The sequence below is a fragment of the Panicum virgatum genome, chromosome 3K, assembly GCF_016808335.1.
Source record: "Panicum virgatum strain AP13 chromosome 3K, P.virgatum_v5, whole genome shotgun sequence".
In the NCBI taxonomy this organism is placed as follows: Eukaryota; Viridiplantae; Streptophyta; class Magnoliopsida; order Poales; family Poaceae; genus Panicum; species Panicum virgatum.
Genome location: NC_053138.1, coordinates 32,009,957 through 32,036,496, shown reverse-complemented (window position 1 = coordinate 32,036,496; position 26,540 = coordinate 32,009,957). Strand labels below are relative to the sequence as shown.

At 43.8% G+C, this 26,540-nt stretch overlaps 2 protein-coding genes and 1 long non-coding RNA gene across 4 annotated transcripts in view; 2 read left to right on the top strand and 1 right to left on the bottom strand.

The window, feature by feature from the left end:
- Positions 1–5,970: 5,970 nt before the first annotated feature.
- Positions 5,971–7,131, bottom strand: LOC120701412. The gene is made up of 3 exons (XR_005686091.1): positions 6,808–7,131; positions 6,425–6,505; positions 5,971–6,354 (listed from the first exon to the last, which is right to left on the bottom strand). It is a non-coding gene; the product is annotated as an uncharacterized LOC120701412 (long non-coding RNA).
- An 889-nt stretch (positions 7,132–8,020) lies between these two features.
- On the top strand, positions 8,021–17,764 carry LOC120698994 (pyrophosphate-energized membrane proton pump 3-like). Its single transcript, XM_039982816.1, is given in 16 exon segments — positions 8,021–8,361; positions 9,188–9,465; positions 10,309–10,512; positions 11,925–12,076; positions 12,159–12,306; positions 12,388–12,520; positions 13,390–13,562; positions 14,161–14,183; positions 14,185–14,279; positions 14,539–14,726; positions 15,299–15,736; positions 16,223–16,387; positions 16,474–16,629; positions 16,712–16,823; positions 16,912–17,131; positions 17,353–17,764. Coding segments are annotated over 15 exon segments (2,397 nt in total). The 5' UTR covers positions 8,021–8,361; positions 9,188–9,375; the 3' UTR covers positions 17,453–17,764.
- Positions 17,765–21,926: 4,162 nt separating this feature from the next.
- LOC120698991 (serine/threonine-protein kinase TOR) overlaps positions 21,927–26,540 on the top strand; it is a 36,901-nt gene continuing 32,287 nt past the window's right edge. For both annotated transcript variants that reach the window (XM_039982812.1, XM_039982810.1), the window contains exons 1-4: positions 21,927–22,253; positions 22,370–22,425; positions 23,223–23,561; positions 23,634–23,708. In XM_039982812.1, coding sequence (XP_039838746.1) covers positions 22,205–22,253; positions 22,370–22,425; positions 23,223–23,561; positions 23,634–23,708 — 519 coding nt within the window. In that variant the 5' untranslated portion in view covers positions 21,927–22,204. The remainder of the gene's footprint in view (positions 22,254–22,369; positions 22,426–23,222; positions 23,562–23,633; positions 23,709–26,540) is intronic.

Below are 26,540 nucleotides of genomic sequence, written 5' to 3'. Positions count from 1 at the left end.
CATATTAATTTTTCCAAGAGTGCAATAAACATATATTCCATCTTCGCCTTTCAACTCTTATTCCACTTCTTTACTACGATGTGACGAGGTTGTAAGCATCTAGGCCCTCTAGGTATGTTTCGGTGATTAATGACAACCATTATTATGACTAATGAGTTTGTGCAGCTTAATGAAATATTATTGCTCATTTGGTCATATGTTAAAGAGGCCCTTCAATTTCATTATTCAAAAAGGCGATCTCCGTATTCAACTCAAGTATGTAACAAGACTAAGGATCTTTCTAGTCCTAAGTGTCACAAGGTTGAGAAGGACACTTAGGATAGTATAGGTTTTATAGTTTTACAGAGATCGCACTATTAAGAGGGGTTAAGGCCAAGTAACTTGAGCATGGACATGGTCAATCAAAAATGGATGCACACTATGGTCACTCAGGTTATTAGAAGTTCAAATAAGTGGTTTTTCAACTTATATCTCAAGAATATTTGGATTTCATTCAAGACTCAAATCAGAAAAGGCAAAATCAGAAAAAGTCTATACACCGGTTTAACCGACGACTCTAATTTTCTATACGTCGGTTAAACGCAGTTATCAGAGTCTGGACAAGTACATACACCGGTTAAACCGACGATATTTGAAATTAACGTCGGTGCAGTTGTCCAGAACGTTGGTTTTCCAGGGTGTTTCAAGGTTATATTCACCGGTTAAACCGACGATATTTGAAATCAACGTCGGTGCAATTGACCAGAGAGTTGGTTTTTCCAGGGATTTCAGAAGTTATACTCACCGGTTAAACCGACGATGGATTTGAGTTAACGTCGGTGCAGTTGTCCAGATAGTTGGTTTTTCAGTTGATCAGTGGACAACTACACTCACCGGTTAAACCGATGATACGTCGGTTAATCTGCCCGAGTTGTAACGGCTAGTTTTCCAAATGGTCATTTTACATTCATTGGTTAAACCGACGATGACTTTTGGAGGACCGTCGGATTAACCGGCGTTGCGTACTTTTCTGGCAGCTTTTCTCCAACGGCTCTATCCGTGTGAGCTGCCTATATATACCCCTCCAATGGGTCATTTTGATGTCTCTTGACACCAGGCAACATTCATACACTCATACTATTATTGAGAGTCACCTTGAGCTTCATATTCCACACATTTGATCTTTCAATCATTCAAGAAGCAAGACTAAGGACTTGAGTAGAAAGAAGCTTGTGTGCATCCGTTCTTGGTGATCGGTTCTTGCTCAAGTGAAGGCCCTAGCTTATTACTCTTGGTGATTGGCAGCACCTAGGCGATCTTGGTGATTGAGGTGTTTCTTCCGGAGCTTGCCAAGTTGATTGTGGGAGCCCGAAGAAGTTTGTACGTGGCTTGAGCTCCACCACGCGCGGGATGGTGAACGGAGACTCTTAGTGAGCGCCCTCGTCTCGGTGACATGGGAGGTGACAAGACTCTTAGTGAGTGTCACAACGTGGATTAGGGGTGTGTGCCAACACATCGACACCACGGGGAAAAATCCGGTTGTCTCTTGCCCACTCTCTACTTTCAAGCACTTACTTTCATGCAATTATTCATCTGCTTGACCTTAGAGATCATAACTTAGCTCTACCTTGCTTAGTTTCATATCTTGTTGTATTCTTTATAGCTTGTGTAGTTTGCTTAGTTAGCCGGTTGGTGAATTGAGCCTTACTAGCATTGCATAGGTTAAGGTTGCTTTATTTTGTTTTAGAAATTTGAAAAATGCCCAATTCACCCCCCTCTTGGTCCATCGATCCTTACAGCAGTGACCAAGGCTCTCATATCCGCGAGTCACGGTGAATCGATCCGATTTAACCTTGCAAGGTGGACCTAACTCACACGACACATGCAAACCACACCGGGCCACACGCGTCTGCTGTTCCCATCATTACCACGACATCTGAACCACGTCTGCTAAAACCCAGGTGAAGGGCCCCTCACGGAGAACTCCCGAAGAACCCGGAGGCGACATCCAATCCAACACCCGCCATCATCCCACGCCCAGCGTAGCATGACGGAATTCAAAGTATCGTCGCAAAGCGGTACACAGTTTACCGGTTTCGACTACCTCCTACTTCTGATATGTGGTTAGTACAGTTTAATCCTCGGTCATCAGGGCCAACAACGGTACGGTCCTCAATCGACACAGGCGGAGGTCCACTTTCCATACATTCCATATCCATAATCCAATTCCTCTCCGCCCGGTCTCCATTTTTCTTTTCTCACAGATTCATTCTCAAACCACTTTGCCATAAGTATCAAGATCTTATATCTCGCGAGTGACAGGAATCACTCGACTTCTACCGAGTTCCTACTTAGCAAAGCATTTCTAACGGCACATGTATACTAGTATAGACTCATAGGTACCTAGGGAGAAGCATGCATACTAGGGTCCCATACAATTCCTAGAAACGTAAATGCACAAATACTTAAATAAACATTGAATACTGAAATTAGGGGTTATGCTCCGGGGCTTGCCTGGGATTTGACACAAGTCAATTAGTTAGTTTGCACAAGCTTGATAGCATTTCCAGTGCAAACATGTACTCCAGGTAGTCCGTCCATCTTCGGGATCGATCCACCAGTCACTGTCTTGTGGTTCGGTTCCGTCATCACGTGTTTCACGTCCACGCATCGCACATCTAGCGTACCTAGATGACATGCAACAATGCAAGTGCATGAACTTAAGGAAAACACCATATGATGCATTTAAAAAGGCATACAATGCAAGCATAAGGCCACAATTGCATGGGTACTGATGATGGCATGCAATGCAATGCGATTAAAAAAAACATGACTGGGCAATCATTTATCGAGTAAACACAACAAAAAGCTTAAAGGGCAAAAGGGTTGGTGCTGCAATACGAGGGTTCATTCAATTTGCTTTAGCCTGAAGTGTTTCCTACAAGAAGTATTACTAACTTATTTAAAGGAGGCTAAGCAAGACATAAAGCAAGAAAGAGCAATCAGGACAATTTATTCAACTAACAAGTTACAAAAGCCTTTCTACTAGTCTAAGCAAAACTGCACAACCAAAAGTGGTAACTCATAGCTCTATCATAGAGATAGTAAGCACAACAAGCATGGTTCATGAATTAATTTATGTCAAACTATTGCAAGCAGTAAAACCGAGTTGTTTGAAAATGAACCATATTTTGATCCTAATGCAGGAACATGAAAGGTAAATTGAACCAAGCGATATAAAGCAAACCACATATGATCCCAAATGAGTTAACAAGATTTAAATATGATCACAAAATTTTCTGAATTTAACATGCAGAAAAGCATTTCTTAGCAACCATATACAAGGAAAACTAACACTAGGAACCAAACAAAAGTAAAAACTTAACTTGTTATCATAAACTGGTAACCACATTTTACCAGCATGATAAGCTACTGACAAGGAGTGTAAAAACAATTAACCAACATTTATTGATAACATAAAGCATTTACTTTAGCCTCAACAAGACAAACTGAACAAAAATAGATTTACAAACATGCACATAGCTTCTGGTTCTAAAATTTTTACAGTGAACTAAACATGCAAACAGTAAGCTACTGCATAAATTTCATAATTTTTGACTTCCATAACTGCAGATATTAAATCAACAAGCTAAAACAAGCATTGCTCACGATTAAATCAATACATCATAGAAATATTAAACAAACAGAAGGTTAAATATTTTTCCTAAGTACTACATGCCAAAACAAAACTAACCCAACTAGTTTTACAATTTTACCATGTTTCTACTATTTACTATACATTTTCAAAGCTTACAACCACTTAAACTATCATTTAAACTAGAGCAAAAACTAAACTGAAGATCAACCTATAAGAAAAAAGTTGTAGATCTTAGAACAAGGAATCCAACAAATTTTAGTTTGCATTTTTCTATTTTTTCTATGATTTACTATGATTTTCCAAAGTTTCAGCCAATTTATTGCAAAAGAACCCTTCGGGGCACTATTCATCTGAGTCTATAGCTGTGTACTTGGCCCCCTGGATTTGTCCCTATTGCTGCCTGGGGTCCCTGGTCGCAAAAACAGGGGAGGGCGGCGCTTGCCGGCCGAATTCCGGCGAGGGGGCTCGCCGGCGGCTAGGGGCCCGGGGTGGAGGAGCTAGAGGAGATCACGGGCTACCTCATGGTGGGTTGGATCAGGCTTGGAGGTGGCCGGAGATGAGGCCTCCGCTGCGAGGTGGGGGCGGCGGCGGCGTTCCGGCGATGGAGGGTGAGCGGGGTCAGGCCAGGAAGCTTCAGCGTGACGAGGGGAACCCGTTCAGGGGCTTGGCTTGGGCGGGGGATGGTCGGATGTGAAGGCACGGCGTGCAGGGCCGGCGGCGGCCATGGCGGGCGGCGTCCTCCCCGGTGGCGATGCGAGGCGGCGGTGGGGCAAGCCGGTGCAGTGGCCAGTAGGCCCAAGCGGAGCTGGGACACACGACCCACGTGGCCGTCAGGGCCGGCGCGACACAGGCGGCAGTGGCGCGGCACACGTGGTGCGTAGGCACGCGGCGACGCAGGCGTGCGGCGAGTGCGCGCAGGCACGGCAGCGTGCAGCGGCGAGAGCATGCCCGGCAGGAGCGACCGTGGCAGCCCACGCACAAGAGAGAGAGGCAAGGGAGTGAGCGAGAGCGAGAAAGGAGCCGGTGAGCGAGCGAGCGAGTGCCATGGACGACTTGAACACGGAAGCGTCCCGGAGCTTCGAGAGAGGAACGGGGAGGAGGATTACATGTGGGTCTAGTGAACAGCGGCCTCAAGAAATATCTTCTACAGCAAATCTATTTCAAAACTCAGATTTTAACTCTACATTGCTCAAATTTTGGTAGATTTTCACAATTGCAAGAAAACTTCAAAACTAAACCGACACCCAAACTTTCATTATTTAAAAACTCGTATTTCATCTCATTGGTGAAAAAAACTAGAAACTTTTAATCAGTGATTTTATGTACGCCTAATTAGTGCTAATGAGAATGTTAACTGTGTGCTTAGTCCTAATACTAGGTGATTAACACCTCGGGTGTTACAATAAGTTTGACCAAATTGATAGGTGTTTGGTTGGTAACTAAATTTAGGCAAAATTCTTTTTGAGCTCCACATGTCATAGAAACTAAAAGTGTGGCAAGATTGCCTTAGGCAAGAAAAAGTGTGGCATCAAATTCTTTGCCACACTTGCCTAACCTTAGTTGTGGCAAAGGGTGGCTAGCAACCAAACATGCCCATAGATGTGGTTTTCTAATGAAACGACAAAAGTAATAAATAAATAAATAAAATATATAAAATGAAAAAGGAAAGAAAAATAAATTTAGCAAGGAGAAAATGAAAGACAAAAAATTCAACTAATTTGAAGTATGAGAAAAAGAAATAATAAATAGTAAGAAACAAAACATAAACATATTCTTTTTGAATAAAAACATAAACGTTCCCGCGCTTCTCCATATTTGCGTCAAGGATCAAAAGATACACGTCTCCACACCATGTATAACGCACCGGTAACGCAGACACATTTTTTCACTATTGTGCTTATTTATTATGTCGACGTACACACGATCTTTTAGGTGATAGAATTTGTAGCGCGCGTGACAATCACCGCCGTGAATATGCGCATAACAAATAACTTCTGGACAAATACGCTTTCCAGCTTAAGAAACGCCTTTCTTCAGTGTCGATCAGCCGACAGTTCCACTTCCATTGTTTCAGAGTTACTAGTAAGGTGCCCGTGCTAACACCACAGATAAATTTCAGACGTCCATCAAACAACACATGATCCATAGAGTTATTTCAGACGTATACCAAACAACACATGATCTAATTGGGCTCTAAGTGCCTGTGCTAATGCTACGGCTGACACTTTCACACCTATAGAAGTACTATAGATACATACTTTCATCGTCTGACCCAGAGGCATAGACCGAAAGAGCATCCATCCAGTTATCCAAATGAATATGGAAACACAACATAGGTAAAATGATGTTGATCTTAGCAAATATATTTTTTGAGGTTAATTTATTTACATAATAGTGTCAAAGCACAAACAAATCATATGAAAATATGGATAATCAAGTATGTAGTTTAAATTAAAGGAAGCACAACCTAGTTTTTAGTTTTGCGAAATCCCATTGAAATTCAAAATTATATAGCTCAAAACGGGTATTTCTTCATTTCTGAAAAATATTAATCTCATTAGATCACAGCTAACAATATACAAAACCAAGACGGTGGTTATCTCATTAGATCTCATTAGTACCTATGACCAAACCATGGCACCAGCTAAAAATGCAAGGGTGTGTATTATCTCATTCTCAGCATTCAAACCAAACTTTGTAACTAATTCTCCAGATCTCTGCAAAAAGAAATGATCAGCCAAAATACTTGCATAAGGATATTGATGGAAGCAAGGGATTTGTTTTTACCTTCCAAAACCAGGGAAGATTCTTCCCACGGGCTTCCCCACAACCGCCTCCACCTCCGCCACGCATCAACCATCCATACAACTGAGAATTATTGATCAATTTAAAATGATCATATCCATGGGATTATTGAAAATTATCATATCCATGGGATTATTGTTATGGCATCCCTGAACAAACAATGCCCATGCTAACGCTATGGCAACATCATATAATGCAAATTAAGCAATCAAAAAACAATATATGTGTTGGTAATAAAGCATATTGCATATGCAAAATCTTCTAGGTTTATCTTTTTGACTAATTGTACAATGGCAATCTAAACAGCAGTATTCCAATGTTTTCAGTTCATTATAATGTTTCAAGAACTGAACAATCCTAGTTACCTATATTGCCAGCGAAAAAATTGGTCTAAACGGCAGGAGCAGCGGCGCGGAGGCACGAGGAGAGGAGCTGGCGATCGGTTGTTGCTGCTGTAGAGCCATGAAAGTAGGAATTAGTAGAATTGGACTAACTAGGGATCAGAAAATAAACACTGAAGGCTATAAACAAAACGTGCATCATGTAGTATGGTGAGAGGGCTCGATAGACATGGTGGTCCCAATGGATGATATTGTAGAGGCCTATTGCACTTATGTAGAGAAGCCAAATGCTGAAAGTCATACATTGTTTATCTCCCAGTTAGACACTAAAAAAACATGAAACATTTAGCAACATGGGAGGGGGCGGGAGGAGGGAGGGCCTCGAGCCCAATGCCGCAGCGGCGCTCACCCGCCCGCCCGCCCGCCATGGCCCCACGCGGAGGAGGAAGGCGCTGCCGGCGCGGGGGTGCGGCGAGGTCGCGCGGCAGGGGCAGCCCAGATCTCCGGGGCCGGCGAGCCACGCCGAGGTCTGGGGGTGGCGACGAGCAGGGCCGGAGCAGAGGGGCCGGGCGGTGGGAACAGGGGAGGAGCTCGACCGGGAGGAGGAGGCGCGTCCCGCCCGCCACCGCTGCGAGGGAGCCCGGCGCGCGCGACCCCTGCTCGCCTCCTCCGCCCCTGCTCCGTCGCGCGTGGGGGCGACGGCGTCGCGGACTCCACCTCGCCATGGCCGCCTCGCCATGGCACCCCGCGGCTCCGGCCCCACACGCGTGGTGGACGCGCTGCACCAAGCTCGACCATGCCGCGCCGCGTGCAGGGGGCAGGGCCACGCCGCGCCGCGCGCTGGTGCCCCGGTGAGCTCCGCCGACGAGCCGCGGGAGGCGTGCGCACAGCTCCACCTCCGCGTCCGCCGCAGGATCTGGCCGCCACGCGGGGCTCCGCCGCCGTGTCGCCATGGCCACGGCCCACGGCGGGCGGAGCTCGGGGAGGCCCGCCATGGGGGCGGGCGGAGCTCGGGGAAGGGGGGAGGGGGGAGGGAGAGACGGGAGTGGAGGGGAAAGGGGAGAGAGAGGAAAAAGGGAAAGATAAAAATAAAATAATTCTGATAAGTGGGTCCCCGCGGATGGTAGTTGATATAGAGTATAGATTTAGAGAGTGAACGAGCGCGGAGAAACGGAACGTAGAGTAGAAAATCTTGATGACCAGAATAGAATATTTTATTTAGAGAGCCAATTTAGAGAACTTACAGAGGGCCGCCGCGCAGTCCGTCCCGGTACCGCGCCCCACTCGCCGCAGCCGCGCCGCCCCCTCTCTTCTCCTCACCACGACCGCGGCTTCTTCGCGTCTCCTGCAGCCGCGCCGAGGCGACACCTCCTGGTTCGCGTCGGCCGACTGGAAGCTACCGCCCCCGAGGCCGAGCACGCCGGACCGCGGGACTGCTGCGGGGCGCCGCCGACCGCGCGCGGCTCTCCTCCCGCCTCGGGCGACGGCCCTCCGCCAGGGTAGGCTGACGCCCCTCCGCCAGGCTCGCCCGACCGCAGCAAGCCGCCGCCGCATCAGTACTCCTCCAGGCCGTGAAAGGTGAGGCACAACTCGTCTCTCTACCTCAGATCTGTACGTGAAAACTGGATTGTTGTGTTTGGATCTGGATGAGTCGATGTATATTTGTTGGAAATTGATTGGAAAAATGGGCTGGTATGTTCGATCTAGTTTTTGTTATGGCTCGGTAGTGCAATTCCTTGATAATTGGGGCCTCTTGTACATTATGCAGTATCTGTTATGCTCATATAGCTGTGGCAGAGTGATGTTGCCATCACTTATTTAGAAAATAGATTTATGCCTCATGCGAAAGTGCAGTCCTGCATGGCTTGCAATGTTTGGTTAGCTGCTTGGTATGTAAAGCTGAAACTTATTCTGGACCTATCAAGTTTTTTGCTCCATATCTTCAGTCAAGAGACTGTATTTCAATATAAATTCAAGCCTTAGCAAATACAGCAAACTCACGATTTGGTACTCCCACCAAAGTCCTAATTTAGGCCTACAAGGCTACAACACACGCAAACAAGCCAGCACTGTGCACGCATACACAACCACAAACATTAACTGCTACACTTCAGAACACAACTACCCAAGTCAAAACAAATCATAGATATTATCATAGGTAATGAAATGGTATTCTAACAAAGTTTCCAATGTAAACCTACAAATTGCACGTGGCAATTCAGATCATACACAATCCAAAACAACTCCCATGATCCCAATTCTATGTATAATCTACTAATGAGCCAAAGTTCATCAGACAACAATTGTACTTTGGGCTTATTTATCATGCTTCTACCAAAATGTTCACTAGATGTAGTGTCATGTTATACCATCTTGTAGATTGACACAAAAAGGACATTTTCAGTCGAAGACAAATTTGTGGCTGAGGCTGAAGAAAATCTGGATGTGCTTGACTTGCAAGACTCGCTGTTTTTGAGAGGTGTCTGACATAGACTATCCAAAATTCAGCGCCAGGGATCAGGGAGTGACCTACCCCGGGGTGGGGAGTTCATTCCTTTTCCAGTTACAAGGAGGGCAAACTCGTATTCCATCATGATGGAAGAGGACATGGAAAATGGAAGGTCGTATCAGGAAAGACCAAGAACCTTTTCTACAGTACGAAGTAAATCATCTATACCACTGGTATGGTCTATCACTAAGCTTTCTCCACCTTTCAAATATGTATACGAGCTTTATGGCTACTTCGAAGGGTATTAATTTAGCTTCCATTCATGTTTCGTGTGCTCACTTTGTGCATGTATTTCTTTCTTGCGTCCTAGCGTATGCAACTGCAGGGCATTTATACTTCATAACGGCAGTGTGAATTGTCCTTGTTTTTGTTGATATGTTCCTGCTACTTTTTGGTGGGAAACAAATATCCATACATTGATTTATTGTTTTTCATACCATCATTTTGCCCATCAACAGTTATCATAAAGTATACTATGGATCTATATCATTCCTTTTCCATCTTTGTGTGTTTAGTTTTATATTTAAACCCAAGAAATTTAACCATAAAGTAACCAAATAAAGTTATCATTCTAACAACAAGAAGCCTTTTATTCCCACCTATAAAAAGAGCCTTTTTAGTCGAAAGCAAGTCAAGGCAGGCTAAAAGTTAATCTCCTGTCATATCCTAATAATGGTCATTCAGCTAAACAGAATAGTGAGTTTAACACTATATTAGTCTTTTTTATTGGTTTTGAAAAGAGTTGAACTGAAGTACTCTAGGCAACATAGATTTCCATGCTTGAACCAGTCCTTTTTTTTTTACCACAATGTGCATTGATTCCTTACGTTATGTTTCTAAGCTACTTGCATGGTTTGTGGTTCCAGGTCGCAAACTTTGATAAATGAAAAATCGTTGAACTGCACACTTCTGCTGATTGGTTGCCTGATTGGCACAGTTTTCTTTAACATGTCATGAGCTACTGTTAGATGTTTTTTTTTTATTTATCTCTTATACAATCTATTTTGTTGCTACAGGTCTTCCGCTTGTTGATGAGGATAAATCCCCGTGCCTTGATTATTCTCTCTCTTTTGGTCTTCAGTGGTGTTCTATATGTGGGAGCCAGTACATCGCCAATTGTGGTCTTTGTATTCTGCATATGTACTCTCAGTTTATTCTTCTCTCTTTACCTCACAAAGTGGGTTCTTGCCAAGGACGAAGGACCTCCAGAAATGTCTGAGGTATAAAAAGTGCCTCAGTTCAGATCACTGATAATGTGCTTGTGCATTCATTTTCTGCACCTTCAATGCTTTGCTAGTTGTAATATGCTGTCTCTCTATGTCTGCATAGTTCTGCATACCACTATTGCGACCTTGCTATGCATAATATTCTTCTTTATGCAGTTAACTACAACCTGTTGCTCTAGAATTATGCTAGCTTACCCTGCAAATTTAAGATTTAGTTGTTAATTGTTATGATTCTTATTATTTTGCTAATAAGCTATACTAGATCCTGGATAGTACTTTCTTTATATTTGGCTCTGTTCTCCTTTATCTATTGGTGTGGGCTGAAGAGTGATATTCTAGGGATTACATATTTACATTTAGCTGGGGGCCTGTGTGGAACTGTGGATGCTGATCTGCATCCACACGCAACCAAGTTAGGCACATCACATCAACTAGCATGAGATCATTCATTACTTTATGAGATTACTCTATATTAGTTCATGCAGTAATCTAATTTTTTTAGCAATATAAGGTTGCATAACATGAACCTGCAAAGTATCAATCACTTATTTGAAAATGGACCAAATAAATAAGCAAATAAGCATATTTAGGGCGCAGGTTTCAAGCCTCATCTTTTCCCTGCGGTGCATCTAGAATTCCTGTATACAAGCTGAACCTGCCAAGTGGCAATCTAAGTTGTCTGGTTGTGCATGGCTCATATTACTCCCTCCAGTTACAAATAACTGCCCATTTGGAATGCACACATTCATTGCATTTGAACTTTGACCATCAATATCTCTTTGAATATTTCAAATGAAAACTTGAAACGTAGTGGTTAGATGTTTTTTTTTAAAAATGGTTGTAAAGTATTGAAACTTTGCTATTTTTTAATGGTCAAAGCAGTGTCTTGGTGCCACTGTTTGAAATAATAGTTATTTATGACTGGATCATGTACTAGTTTGTGGGCATTTTGGCACCAACAGAGCAAACATGGTATGGTGCTGACACCATTGACTTACCGATTGTGCTGTTAAGTAGATGTCACTATGTACAATAAAAACAATAACAGCAACAACAAAACACATTTTAGTCTCAAGCAAGTTGGATTAGGCTATAGATCAGACCCAATGTGACTTGGGTGTCATCTCATTATGAGCGACTGGGTTTTTATGTTGGCTCGCCAAACCTCTCAAAGGCCATTTTAGGAGAAGGGACCCCTCCTCCTTTGTGTGGGTTTGGGACAGCTATGCTGAAACAAAATAGATTTTACTTTTAAATTAATTGAATTTGTCTGTAAATTTACAATCATATTCTATGCCGCCCGTTCTGTTATCCCCTTCAGTTATTTCCTATTTTTATATAAATTTTGGGGTTTGACCTGTCAGATCAGTGCTGTAGCATGATTGATTGCGCCTTCTCTTGTTCAGATATCTGATGCCATAAGAGATGGTGCTGAAGGATTTTTTAGGACACAATATGGAACTATTTCTAAAATGGCATGTATTCTGGCCTTTGTCATTCTTGGCATTTATCTCTTCCGCACTACCACCCCACAGCAGGAGGCATCTGGATTAGGAAGGTGATTTTCTGCTATTATATGAAAACCTTAGTTGTACTGATATGTGATATGTTGAGATCTTATAAATCTCATGACTACACAGGGCAACATCTGCATATATTACAGTTGCTTCATTTCTCCTTGGAGCTTTGTGTTCTGGAATAGCTGGCTTTGTTGGGATGTGGGTCTCTGTACGTGCAAATGTTCGAGTTTCAAGTGCTGCTCGGCGCTCTGCGAGGGAAGCATTGCAGGTTTTGTTTTCATTCCATGATGTACTTTCAGGTGTTACTCCTGCCATATAGTTCGAAATGATGACAGATTCCTCAAAACAGATTGCTGTCCGTGCTGGTGGTTTCTCAGCCATTGTGGTTGTTTGCATGGCTGTATTTGGTGTGGCAATACTGTACTCAACATTTTATGTTTGGCTTGGAGTAGATTCACCAGGTTCCATGAAGGTTACCGACTGTAAGTTTCTTGTACACAGTGCACCGGATATTCTTAAGTGGTGACGCGGTGTTAGATATAGCTATGCTTTAGTTGTCAATTGTTATATGGGTATCGTTGCAATAATGTTTTTCTAAATTTGACTCTTATTCTACTATGGCTCCAATTTCGACTTAGAAACTTTCCTTGGCCACAGAGAAACTATGTGCATTGCTGATAAGCAAGGTTAGGCCCATGTGACAGTACAAAAAAGACTTATTAAATTTAATTAACTATTTTTTTGGGACTAAAAAAACAAAACGGAAACTTGACCTAAATGGACCGGAGACCAAAGCTAGTAGTTCTAACTTCTAGCACTACCATTACAGATTGATTATGATAATCTCGAAGCATTCACTTCTAATACTACGTGTTTGATATATGAGGATTGGAGAATTCACATTTTTCCTTATATTGGTGACATTGACTTAGCCAAACATTAATGCTCCATTTGTCATGTGTCCTGCAATTTATTTTAGCTTAGTACAAAGATGAGCAGCATGCTGTTATTCAGTTGGTTATGATTGGAATCTGATATATCTGCCTGGAGTTGCTCTGCAAAACATTGTTATGTGCTTCATCAATGCTGCAAGATCTATTCAGTTGGTTCTCAGTCTTATAAGTGGCACTTAAGAGCAAAGTCCTGTCTAAAGGATGTTAGACTCTACTGTAGACCTTACCTCGTGTTGGTGAAGAGTGAGTTGGGCTACATGTAATTTTCCTATAAGGTCCTGAAACTGCACTAGATTATGTTCCAACCTATCCACATGTCCTCCAATTATGTGATGTAGTTGCAATATCATTTCCTTGTGGGATATTACTGTACTGCTTATTCATATGTTTTTATGTAGTGCCTCTTCTCCTTGTGGGATATGGATTTGGTGCCTCCTTTGTTGCCCTGTTTGCTCAGTTGGGTGGTGGAATATACACCAAAGCTGCTGATGTTGGAGCTGATCTGGTTGGAAAAGTTGAGCAGGGAATACCAGAAGATGATCCTCGCAATCCTGCTGTCATTGCTGACTTGGTATTGATGTTCTCTATTAAACGTTACTGCACCTTTTTTTTCATATTTTTCATTAAAGGTAGCTTAATTATGTTCGAATTTGCCTACGCATTAGTGATAAAAATCAATATTCATGTGCTTCTGAACAGCGGCGGATCTAGCATTTGTGGGTATAGGGGGTGCTCATTTTCTTCCTTCTCCTTCCTCTCATTTTCTTCTTTCCTTCTTCCTCCTCTTCACTCATGGCTGAAAAATGTTGGGGGGCTTGTGGGGGCTCCAATGGAGTGCATGGGGGTAGGGGGGGCCCCAGCCCCCACGCTGGATTCACCACTGCTTCTGAAACTTTATTTAGGATAAAATTGTTCTCAACAACTTGCCTTCATTTTGAAACTCAATGAATGGTCATGTTCTCTGCTACTATATGCGCTAAGGTTCCCTTGTTGCCTAAGGTATGGTAGAATTCTGAATTGTATGCGCTCTCAAGGATTGAATATTTGTTGTCTATGTTGCAATGCTCAATAGTAGATTTGCTTTGATCTATAACTACTTGTCTGGTTCTTGTTGTCCTATAGTTCATATGCTACTATGTATGCTTGTGTAACAAAAGAAAATTACTCAGGTTGGTGACAATGTTGGAGACTGCTGCGCGAGGTGCTGATCTTTTTGAGAGCATAGCAGCAGAAATTATAAGTGCAATGATACTTGGGGGAACAATGGCACAGCGCTGCAAGATTGAGGGTAAGTCTCTTTTGTTGCCGTCCAATCTTCTTGTCAGCAAGAACACTGGCCACAACTTGCAAGTGGTTACCCATATTTTTTATATGATAAGTTCCCAATGATCTATATATACAGAAATAATCTTTGGATAACTATGTGTGGACGTTAATTGGTTTTAAATAAAATTAATAGCTGCTGTATTTTTGATACAATGATACACACCTCGCACCTTTGTAGTCGCATTGATCTGGTCTATAATCAGCATTGTTTGTAATTGCAGATCCCTCTGGCTTTATTCTGTTTCCTCTTGTTGTCCATTCATTCGATTTGGTGGTGTCATCAGTTGGAATTCTCTCAATCAGAGGGACACGCGACCCTGGTCTTATCTCCCCTATCGAAGATCCCATGTCAATTATGCAAAAAGGCTATTCTGTTACTATTATGCTTGCTGTTCTTACATTTGGAGTGGTGAGTCTCTTGTTATTTTGGTAAATACTTGTGTTGTTTGATTATGTTGTCTTCCTGCTTGCAGTATTTGTAGTATTATTTTGGTAATCACTTTGGAATTGCAATATGCAAAAGCGGTTTGCAGCATAGTTGAATATCTTTCATGTATGCTTCCCATTATCATCGGATGTAATATAAGGAGAACTTATCAATGAATCGCTGAAACAACAATTATGGTTACTTGTTCTCGGAAGAATGTGATCCCAGATATTTTCCAAAAGGGGAGAAGATGACCTCAATCTAGCAGTTATTTATAATTAAATCCATAGGCCATAGCCATAGGATGCATCCCCATGATATTTGAGCTGATAACAGATACATATTGTAAACCATGAGGAACACCTGCTAAGGTTGCTATAACTCTACATATTATAAACCATGAATCTGGTTAAAGTTTTTATGCAAGCCTTCCAACTCACTGTGAACAGACGCTATGTTTGTGATGTCATTTTTGTTCCCTTTATACAAAGTAAAACTGAACCTTTTTTCACCAGAAGTTGCTTTATAATTTTTTATCTGTGTTAAATTTCCAGTCTACTCGTTGGCTCCTGTATACGGAACAAGCACCTTCAGCATGGCTAAACTTTGCGCTGTGTGGCTTGGTGGGGATCATAACGGCATATGCTTTTGTTTGGATATCGAAGTATTACACAGATTATAAATATGAGCCAGTCCGCCTTTTAGCTCTTTCAAGTTCTACCGGACATGGAACTAATATTATTGCTGGAGTAAGTTTGGGAATGGAATCAACAGCCCTTCCAGTTCTAGTGATAAGTGTAGCCATTATATCAGCATATTGGCTGGGGCAGACCTCTGGCTTGGTGGACGAGTCTGGTAACCCAACTGGTGGTCTTTTTGGGACAGCCGTAGCAACAATGGGGATGCTTAGCACAGCAGGGTATGTTCTCACTATGGACATGTTTGGTCCTATAGCTGACAACGCTGGTGGTATTGTTGAGATGAGCCAGCAGGTATTACACTCATATGTTTCTTGTGTAGTTCAAATGCATTTTATAGGTAGCAAACAATCTGTATTATTTAATTCTTGTACCACTGAAATTTGGAAACATTTCACAGTTCAAATAAAAGAAATAATAATTGAAAGTATACATGTGCTATTCTACACCCTAGGTGTAGCTACACCCAACTAATTACTTAACAAATTTTTGGTAATGACCGCTGCGCGCGATTACTGGCACCCTTTACTGAATGTGATTCAGTAACAGTAATACGGGAAATCGGTTCAGTAATTTCTGGTCAGTTTGTTCAGTAATTTCAGTGCTGGGTGTAGAATAACCGCTACACCTAAGGTGTAGAATAGTATTACCATTGGAAGTATTATGTACTGTTTTTTCTTCCTATAATAGCAGGTTTAGCATTTGTGTCATGTTTTAATGTGGACACTGATATTCTGTATTGTGTTTAATTATCTTAACTCTGATTGAGTACTGCTGCAGCCTGAAAGCGTGAGGGAAATCACAGATGTTCTTGATGCTGTGGGCAACACAACGAAAGCTACTACAAAGGGATTTGCCATTGGGTCAGCGGCACTGGCTTCCTTCCTCCTTTTCAGTGCGTATATGGATGAAGTAGCTTCTTTTGCTCAATTGCCATTCAAAGAGGTATGCAGTTTATATTAGTATGCCACATGGAATACTGAATTTATGTGCTCAATTGCTCATATTCTGTGGCCTTACACTGGTTGCAGGTTGACATAGCAGTCCCAGAGATTTTTGTTGGTGGTTTATTAGGCTCGATGCTTATATTCCTGTTCAGTGGATGGGCTTGTTCAGCAGTTGGCAGAACTGCACAGGAAGTTGTTAATGAGGTCAGGAGACAATTTATTGAGAGGCCTGGTATTATGGTGAGTACATGATTATGTCTTGAAGTTATTCAGTTCCCTTATGCTTGAAAAACCTGATGTCAACTTGTAACATAATATCCAGGACTACAAAGAGAAGCCTGATTATGGACGTTGTGTTGCAATTGTTGCATCTGCATCCTTGAGAGAAATGATAAAACCTGGGGCTTTAGCAATTATATCACCCATGGCAGTTGGTGAGTTTTTATGCCATACCTGTGCTAACTGTGGGATTCTTGTTTGTGTCCATGATGCTTTATATAATTCGGTTTACATGGTTTTCAGGCATTATCTTCCGGATTTTGGGCCACTCCACTGGCCAACCTCTTCTCGGAGCTAAAGTTGTGGCCTCAATGCTTATGTTCGCTACCGTTGCTGGTATTCTCATGGCACTCTTCCTGAACACTGCTGGGGGTGCTTGGGATAACGCGAAGAAGTACATCGAGACTGGTGTTCTTGGTGGCAAAGGCAGTGAGTCTCACAAGGCTGCGGTTACTGGTGACACGTAAGTTTCTCAATTATATATAATGCCATTCTATTGATACGGGGGCTGGGGCTATACTCTTGAGCTGAGGTTCCACTGTTGATCAACTACTAGTAAAAAAAGTGATGTTTTCATACTGACAACATTAGGGCACGGGACCTGGCAAATTTCTGATTATGGAAGCTTGATAAGACCTCGTTGATTATGGTAACACTTACAGGAGTACGTGTGTTATATTGCAGGGTTGGTGACCCATTTAAAGACACAGCGGGGCCTTCGCTTCATGTTCTTATCAAGATGCTTGCCACCATCACATTGGTCATGGCGCCGATATTTTTGTGATTAACCAACCAACCACTCATCAAGCTTACCCCCAGAGATGTATTTACCGGACTCATTTAGCATCACTAAGAGAATCAGTGCCGCCCTCCTGATATTTCACGGTAATATTGTACTGGATGGTGCAAACGTCGGAGAATGCATATACTTGTGACGGAGATAACAGAGTTAATCGCCTAGTGTCTTGTGTTTGACGTTGGAGAATACTTATATTTGTGACGGAGATTACGGAACTAGTCGCCCGAATGCCTTGTGTTTGTTTACTGGAACATTTTGGTAGCGTTCATTATGCCAAATGCAACATCCGTTGCGCTAGCTGGAGAATTTAAATGAGTCTGGAAAACAATAGGATGGTAGGACCAGGTCTGAATCTGCATCTACCTAAGCTGCTTGATGTCACACGCTACGTATGATGCTGCAGCCATTAAGCTCGTTGATCATTATCTGTCTTCTGAAGGGCTCATCCACCAGGCGATACCCTGGTGAATGACTATGCCTCTCGAATCCTACCACGAGTTTCGTGATTGGTCTAAGGCCCCGTTTGGATGTCGACATTGAAGTCTGGAATTGAGAATTGGCATTGGAAGCACTGAATATCAGTTGTTTGGATGCTTCAGGAATTGGTATTGGAAATTCGGTCCAATACCGAGCGGTATTCGGCCTCCAGCCGCAGCCCCTCGCACAATGTCGAGCGCTCACCCTCCGTATTGACTGGAATCGCCCTCCTCCCCTCCCTGCATCTTTCTTCCTCCTCGCGCCCCTCTCCATGCTCCCCGTTCCCTCTTCCTCTCCTCCCCGCTCCCCTCTCCCTGCTCTCTGCCCATGGCGGCCACCAGCAGGTCCTGCGCCGTCGCTCCTACAGATCCCCTCTCATCCCCTTCTCCGCTGGCCTGGGCGGCGCCGGCAGCAGCGCCCACTGGCCCTCCGCCGGGTCCAGCCGCCCCCGAGACTGTTGCCGCCTCTCCCTCTCCCTCTCTCTCGCGCGATGAATCCACCGCGCCGGTCTCCTCCTGCTTCTCCGCGCCTCGCGAAGCCACCGTGCCGGTCCCTTCGCTGCTGCGTAGGTCCATCTGCTCGTCTCCGCTCTGCTCCGCTCCTCTCTGCCGCCGCGTCCTGCTCCGCCGCCGCCAGCCCGCCACGGCGCTCCTCCCTGCCCCTCCTGGCCTCTACTACCCTCGATGCGGCGCGGCGGAGATCGATTCGGCCTCGAGGTCGATGACGAAGGAGTGCCAGGGTTGGGAGGTGAGAGGAGCAGTGGCCTGCCTTCTCCTCAGCCGGCGACGATGTCCACTTCTAGCCCCCTCTTTCAATTCCATGTTTATACATCCAAACAGGAATCGAATTGTTTTCCTTCTTAGGATTCCAAGGTCTAATGCAATGTTCATCCAAACAATAGAATTCGAATTGTGGCCATTTCAATATCATGGCTGTTTTGGTATTGAACCCAATTCAATGCCACACCCTCCAATATCAACAGCCAAACGGAGCCTAAATATTTCCTGGGTGCAGATAGTTTGCCTTCTCCGGTACGGTAAGGTTAGACTACTTTTTAGGAAGGTAGTTCTGCGCTAAGGAGTACAAATTCATTTTCTTCAGTGTGGGCCATGCCCGAATTTCATCATCATTACTTAACAAAGCAATGAAATTACAAAGTGCGGTAGAGGTTTAGCGCAAAAGTAAACAGCGTGCAACATAACAGGTCTCAACCCAGGTTTTAGCACCAACGGGGGACGCAGCCACCCAAGCCAAGAGAACAAAGCTCAGAACGAAACAGACCGAGGGGACTAAGCGAACTAGACTAGGAACCAAATCTTTTTAACGAGAGGTATGTGCACGCGCAGGGAAGCCAGCTACTACTAAAGTAGAACCATCCCCGCATCATCAGGTGGGGCTTCCTGTGGGCTGTGGGTGGATTAGCAGCGCCGTGTTGTTGAGGGCCTCGGCACCTACCTTCAGTTCGACCTTGTCGTCGGAACTTTGCGGATCTGACCAATACAAAATAAATGAGGAAGCCAAGCAAATAATTTTAGTAGGTGATCTGCATTTTTTTATATCCTCAAAGAAAATGGAGTTTCTCATTCTCCAAATTGCTCAGCAAATGGCTGCTAGGCCAATCATATGGATTTTTTTATGAGCCGGCATAAATCTATTAGCCCAAACCCAGTATTGGTTCAAAGAAGCAGGTCTACAATCAGCACCAATCACAATTGAAACAAGACTCCAACAATATTTAGTCATCACACAACCAAAGAATAGGTGTTCAATACTTTCAGGATTAGCAGAAAAGGAGCAGGTTTTATCACACTTCCACCCTTTTCTTGCCAAGTTGTTTCTGGTTAAGATTGCATTCACTTTGATTAGCCACATAAAGATTTTGATCTTCAATGGAATCTTTGCTTTCCATAATCTTTTATTTCTATCTCCGGTCTCCGCTTCACACCAAGATTTATATTGAGATAGAAAACTTCCCACCTTTTTTCACCCAACCATTTAGGCTGGTTTCTGCTACTCGATAATGCACATGGGACTAACATATCTCTCATTTTTCTCAATTTCTCTTGTTGCGCCTCGTCCAGCCACCGTCTGAAAGATAAATTCTACCCTTTTCTAGCAAAATAAGCATCAAATATAACTTGACATATGAGTATCCATCCATCCATCCTTTTGCCCACAAATAGTACTCCTCTATTCTTTTAAATATGACTTGATTAGTTTAAATTCGAGCTAACAAGCATCAAATATAAAAAAGTACCTTAGTTTTCCAAAATGAAGTCTCATATGAAAACTTATACATTTATGAAACAAAAACATTAGTGAATGTCTAGTTAACAAATTTGCATGGCCACCCGCAAAAATATTTAACACTGCCACTAATTTATTAAGTTCTTTTTTTGTGTCATGATAGAACCTAAGTGATACAAATAATAGGTAAATATCCAGACTAAAGAATCTGAGTGATACATTGGTACCCTTATTACCTAGCGAAGTTCATTTACTTATGTATGTGTGTTGTCTTTCCATCTTGTGTGCACAACATCATGGAGAAACCAAATTATAGTGGGCGGAATCAAGGATGCACATTCAGAAGGTAGGGAAGAACTAAGCATCTTCACGAGAGTTAGGGCGAGCTGCGAGATGTGCACAAGGGCTAGTATCGCTTGAGGAAAAGGAATGGACTTTATTTCGAAGGAATATATGCATGTGGGTTTTTGGCATGTTGCACCTACTCACTCAGCCGAGATCCACAATATATAGATGTAGGAAGGCGCAGAACGGATGGGGAATCACGAAATGCGGGAATGCATGAATGACTAATTACTTATTTTAAAATTATGCCTAGAATAACAATGAGCATGTACATGAAACACGATGATCTAGCACATTTCTCATGAACTACTACTCTCTCAATCCGTTTTTGTTGATTTGTATGCTGCTCCCTTTCCTTCTCCTTGTCTCATGACAATATGAAGAGCAAAATTAGAAGAATTGAAATGTACAATGCACATTAAAATACATATATAATGGAAAATTGGACGTTTTCGCAACAGTAAAGTGTGAGACATGAGTTGGGGAGCGAAATGCAAAGTGACATAAACCGCGGTCGGTAGTGCTTGCTGTAGTTGCGGCTGCAGATGAAGCAAGCACTACCAAATAGGCTCATAGTGATGGACGGATAACGGCAAAATGCATGAAGGATGGAGTGACGAAATCGAGAACGGCAAAACGCACAAAAGATGAAGTGAGTAACCGAAAACGGCAAAAGGAATTAAGGATTCAGTAACAAACTGGTAGGATTAGTTAGTTACTTTATTATAATTAAGATAAATGAGATTTGAGCAAGGGCGAAGCCATGTTAAAAATTACCCTGGTGCACACTCTAATGTTTAAAGGAAAATTAGTACACCTTAATTGGTAAAATTGGATCATGGTACAATACCCTGGATATAAGACCAGGAGCAGAGACAAGAAGCAGCGCCCCCACGAGAAGCATCATCGATTTCAATTTTCCGCTTCCGAGGCTTTTTTTTGTTTGATATAAGACGCTTCCGAGGATCATACAGTCCTGTTTGGTTCCGCCTATCGCAAAAAGAGAATTTTATATGCATAAAATATTAAACGAAGTTTATTTGTAAAATTTTTTCACGGATGGGTGTAACTTTTCGCGACGAATCTAATGACGCTAATTAATCGATGATTGGCTACAGTAATAGTACAATAACTAACCTCTAATCGTGTGGTGAAGTTAGTGCAAAGTTGTGAAATTAATTTTATAAATTAATTTTATTTAATACTCTTAATTATTAGTCAAAGTTTGCTATATCTCCTACCGCAAACAAACCAAACGGGACCCAGAGTAGTGTGGCGCCAGGCCGCGCTGCCGGATCGGGCCGCCACGTCACGCGCGTGCGGTGTGTCGGCGCCGCATCCGCCGTCCATTCCATCCAACGGCTCCACGCGTGGCTCACGTGACAGGGGCGAGCGAAACGGGAGGGGGTTCTTTCTCGCGCAGGGGAGGCAGGGGCACGAGTTCTCACCCGCGGCGGAGTCTCGGCCGCCGGAGTTGTCGCGCTCGCCGCCGCGCTGCCTCCACTTCCTTTCGAGAGGATTGAGCCGTGACGTCGGAGGCGGGTATCAGGGGGGGAACCCACTCCGCCGCTCCTGCCGCGCGGGCTTGCGGGAGCTAAACCCTTCCCCTCCCCTTCCGCCGCCTCCTCCTCCTCTCGCCGCCGCGCCGGCGCTGGAGCCGCCGCAGCCATGATGAAGCCCTCGCCGCACTTCCCGGAGATCGGGAAGAAGCCCAAAGGTACGCCAGACTCCTCCCCCGCGGCAAATCCCACCCGGGCTCCGTGTGTTAGTTGCGCCCGCGGAGCCCCTTTGGTTCCGCCGAAATTAATTGAGATTCCCCTCTCGTCCGCGCAGATTTGATCGCCAAGGACCACGCATTCAACATCGCGGTCTACATCTCGTTGGGAGCGGTGCGTGCCTCGCTTTCATCCTCCCCGGATTCCTGAGATTCCGTTGCGTCTGCGTCTCCACTAGAGCATGACTCTGCGATTAAGATTGGGGCTAGGGTTTTGCACCGTTGTCGGTTCGTGTGGGGATACTGTGCTATTTTACTTGGTTTAAATGAGCGCGTGCATTGCTCCTAGCTGGGTGTTGCTTGGTAGGGCATGACGCAAGTGCCGGCTAGTGGTGGATGATGGGCGTGAGTTTCTGTTCTGAACTTCATCCGTGAATATGGTTGGATCACTTACTGCTGCTATTTATTGCGATGTTTCTATATGCTTGTGTCGGTAGTGACTAGTGACAATGTGGGAGGTTTGGGGTTTATGAACATGGTGAGGTTCTTCCTTTTGGCAGTATCCGGAGTGTATGGGTTGCAGTCTTTTGAGTGTCTAGATCTAGAAGATTCCAGTTCTTTGTGCTCGCAGCATACGGTTTGTTCAGGTGGCGTCAAGTGTCGAAGAATCTGTCAGATGTCTTAAGAAGACCATGAGCACCTGTTCCGATGAGGATGATAATGTGAAACAAATGGTCCTCAAATATGCCTTATGTGTTGATTGTAACATTCCTTCAATAGCCTTGTTTCTGACGAGGGTTTGTTTCCATGTTTAAGCTTTTCGGACGGCTAAACCTAAGAACTTTTGGTGCCTGACACGATTCTTTTGTTTCGTCAACAAATACTTTCTTTATTTTGAACTGCATAGTGTCTTTTTCTTGGCTTTTGTATTCCTTATAGCTATTTATAATTGGATTTTCATGTTGCTTCTAGGATGTCATTGCTGCGGCGCTACGTAAACATGTTGAGGAGGAAGCACGGGATCTTAGTGGTGAAGCTTTTCTAAGGTTTATGGATCAGCTCTATGAGCAGATATCTAGTTTACTGCAGAGCAATGATATTGCTGAAAATTTACTGGCTCTCCGTTCTATTGATGCCTTAATTGATATGCCCTTTGGAGAAGGTGCTTCCAAAGTTTCTAAGTTTGCCAGCTTCTTGAGGAATGTATTTGACGTGAAGCGTGACCCTGAAATCTTAGTTCCAGCAAGCACAGTGCTGGGTCATTTGGCAAAAGCAGGTGGAGCAATGACTGCAGATGAAGTGGAGCGACAGGTGAGCCATAGTTGTTTCAAATTTGTTTTGAAAATATTTTTATTTTTTGTTGATAACCTTTCTTTTTAAAAGATTAAAACGGCTTTGGGGTGGCTGAAAGGTGATCGAGTGGAATATCGCCGATTTGCAGCTGTACTTATTCTCAAAGTAAGTTGAACTGATCAGTCTTTTGCAATCTTTTACATGCAAATAAGCCTTCCATCATGAATTTTGTATATAATTTTTCGTCTTCCTTTCTAGTACTAAATATATTACTAAACATGGGAGGTATTGTTTATAGAAGGACTTTTTCAAAAAAAAAATGTTTATATAAAGTAATGTATGCTTTATTTATTTGTTTTTGATATCTTGTGCAGTGCATGCATGACTGAACAGGATATACTAGAACATCTAGTTTCTCTCTCACTAGAAGAAAAATGATAAATCACTAAATGGTTTCCCTCTATCAAATAAAAAATAAGAAATAAAGCAAACCACTCTATGCATAGAGTGTGAACACACTATATGGTCTTAAATAATTGCTCATGCAAAAACTGAACCCCTAGCTTGATGTTATCGTATAAGCTTAAATTAGCTGTAGAGGCAATCTACAGATGTTGACTTGTACAGCTTGATACTTCTCCAAAATTTGAAGATTTTATTACGACCTAATGCTCTCATTCAAGAAGAAATGTAAGCAAAACTTGTTTTTTTTTGTTATTTACTTGGTGGGAGGTAGCACTACATATTTATCTATAAACTCCAATATGATTACGACCATTTTAAATAGTATGTAGTAACTAGTACGTAGTTGTATGTGGATCATCCAACTTATGATCAATCCAGGACCTTAATTTGTCGCAAACACTAAGGGCGCGTTTGGCAGCGCTCCCTCCGCTCCGCTTCATGCTAGGTTTCGTGGAGTGCTGCCAAACGGTGATTTCTCCGGCCGCTCCTCCCCATAATCGCTTCGAGCGACTACCAACTTTTGCACTACACGGTTAGAGTGAAAAAACCTGCTTTCCCCAATTTGCTTCCGATTCGAGGCTATGCCACCCCTCTCCGTAGCACTCGAGGCCGCCCACAAGATCTCTCTCCGCCACGCCTACTTGCTCGAGGAGTTCGGGAGCTCGATTCGTCTCCCCCTGCTCGCCTCCCTCCTTTGGCCAGTGGAGCTCGATTCACAAGAGGAGCTCGATTCGCCTCCCCTGCTCACCTCTCCTCACCTCACCTCACCTCATCTCTTCTCCTTGCTCCGGCCAGTGAACCTTGATTTGTAGGAGGACATCGGTTTGCTGCTCCGCGAGATCGAATCGTTGGAGGAGGAGCTCGATTTGCTTCTCGATGAGGTCAAATCATGGAAGGAGAAGCTCGATTGCTACTTGTTGATCCACCGCGGGCCTGCCGGAGCTGGAGCCACAAGGAAGCGCCACCAAATGGGCTATTCGAGGTGCTAGAGCGGCTGTGAGCAGGAACAACGTGAAGTTGGAGCTAGAGCGGCGGGGAGCAGGCCCAGAGCTGTGCCAAACGCATCCTAAGAGGAAATAATTATAGCTTCAGTCAGATATTGAAATGTGGAGAAGAGAACCTCAATTTGTCTGAACACAGTTAACAATATTACTAGTACCAATGAAGGCAGGTACATTGCTACACGTCATCCGTCTCATTGGTTGTCTCATGCAATGCCACATAGGATTTTTGGTGATGTGGAGGAGAGAGAGCAAGGTGCGCATGGTTTTAAAGGCGTCGCCCAGTCGTCCGGGCGGAAAAAAAGTCTGGGCGTCCGCCGCCGCCTTGCCAAAATCAAGGAGAAATAGCCAGGGATGAATGGAGGAAGAGGAGAAGAACGGGAGGGGAGCAGCAGGTCAAGAAGCGGCTGCCTCACCATCTCTTGGCAGCTCGGTCGGCGGTGACTAGTGCAGAGAGGTGCGGACCTCCTTCTGGTGAGCGGCGGCGGCGGCGGTCAATTCAGAAGGGGAGTGGCAGCAGGGACCCATCCAAGGGCCGGGTAAGAGGGGGAAGAGGCAGATGCTTGGAGGAAGGCGAGAGATTGGAGTGGCGGCGCAGCTGCTGCGAGAGAGATGCGAGAAAGAGCGACGGGAAGAGCTGCGAGAGAGAGCTGCGGCGCTGCTGCTGCGAAGAAGAGGGCGCAGAGGGGTTGAGGGTAGTAAGATATGGGCCTCTTCGTGGGCTAGGCCAGTCTCCTTCTCCTTTCCCTTCTTTCCTTTTTCTTTTTCCTCTTTCTTCTATCCTTCCTGCTGTTTCTGGACAGTCATAAGGCGTCGCCTTGCCTCACCTAGGCGTCGCCTAGACTTCGCCTAGGCGTCCGGAAGGTGGGTGAATGCCGCAACTTGCCTTACCGCCTTAAGAACTATGAAGGTGAGAGAAAGAGGTGGTCGCCTCGCGAAACAACTGCCTCATATGCTAAAATTTAGGAGTATGAGACTACTTCCCACCATTGTATGAGTTGTTGTTGCCATACAACTCAAAATATTTCTTTATTTCATCCACAAATCAAGGAATGTGGTATAACTATGAGACAACTAAAAAGATAAGTTATTGTAGAAGTTTGTCTAGTAGGTCGTCTCAAGATTACATGTCACTGCATGAGACCGCCTTAAGACGACACCAATGTACTTGCCCTGAGTTGGATATTGTGAGGGATGAAATATTGCATGGTTACCAAAAGCAGTAGCACTTTAGGTGGTTAGCCCATGAATTTGCAAACTCTAGTTATCTCAGTCTGCAATTTCTATCTGAATTATCCTCATAAATCACCTAGTATCAACTAAACAAAAAGGCTGTTTCACGAGGGACCGTTTGATCTGGAAAATCAGCCACTAGGCCACCAAAAGCACTTTGTACTATGTAGCGTTGACAGGTTGCTTTGTATGCTACCATCTGTTTTCTTCTTCTTAATGTTATATTATGTAATAACCTGTTGAGCCTGATCATGAAACTCTAATTTCTTTTGTTTTCTTTCTGAGGAAAAAAATCAAA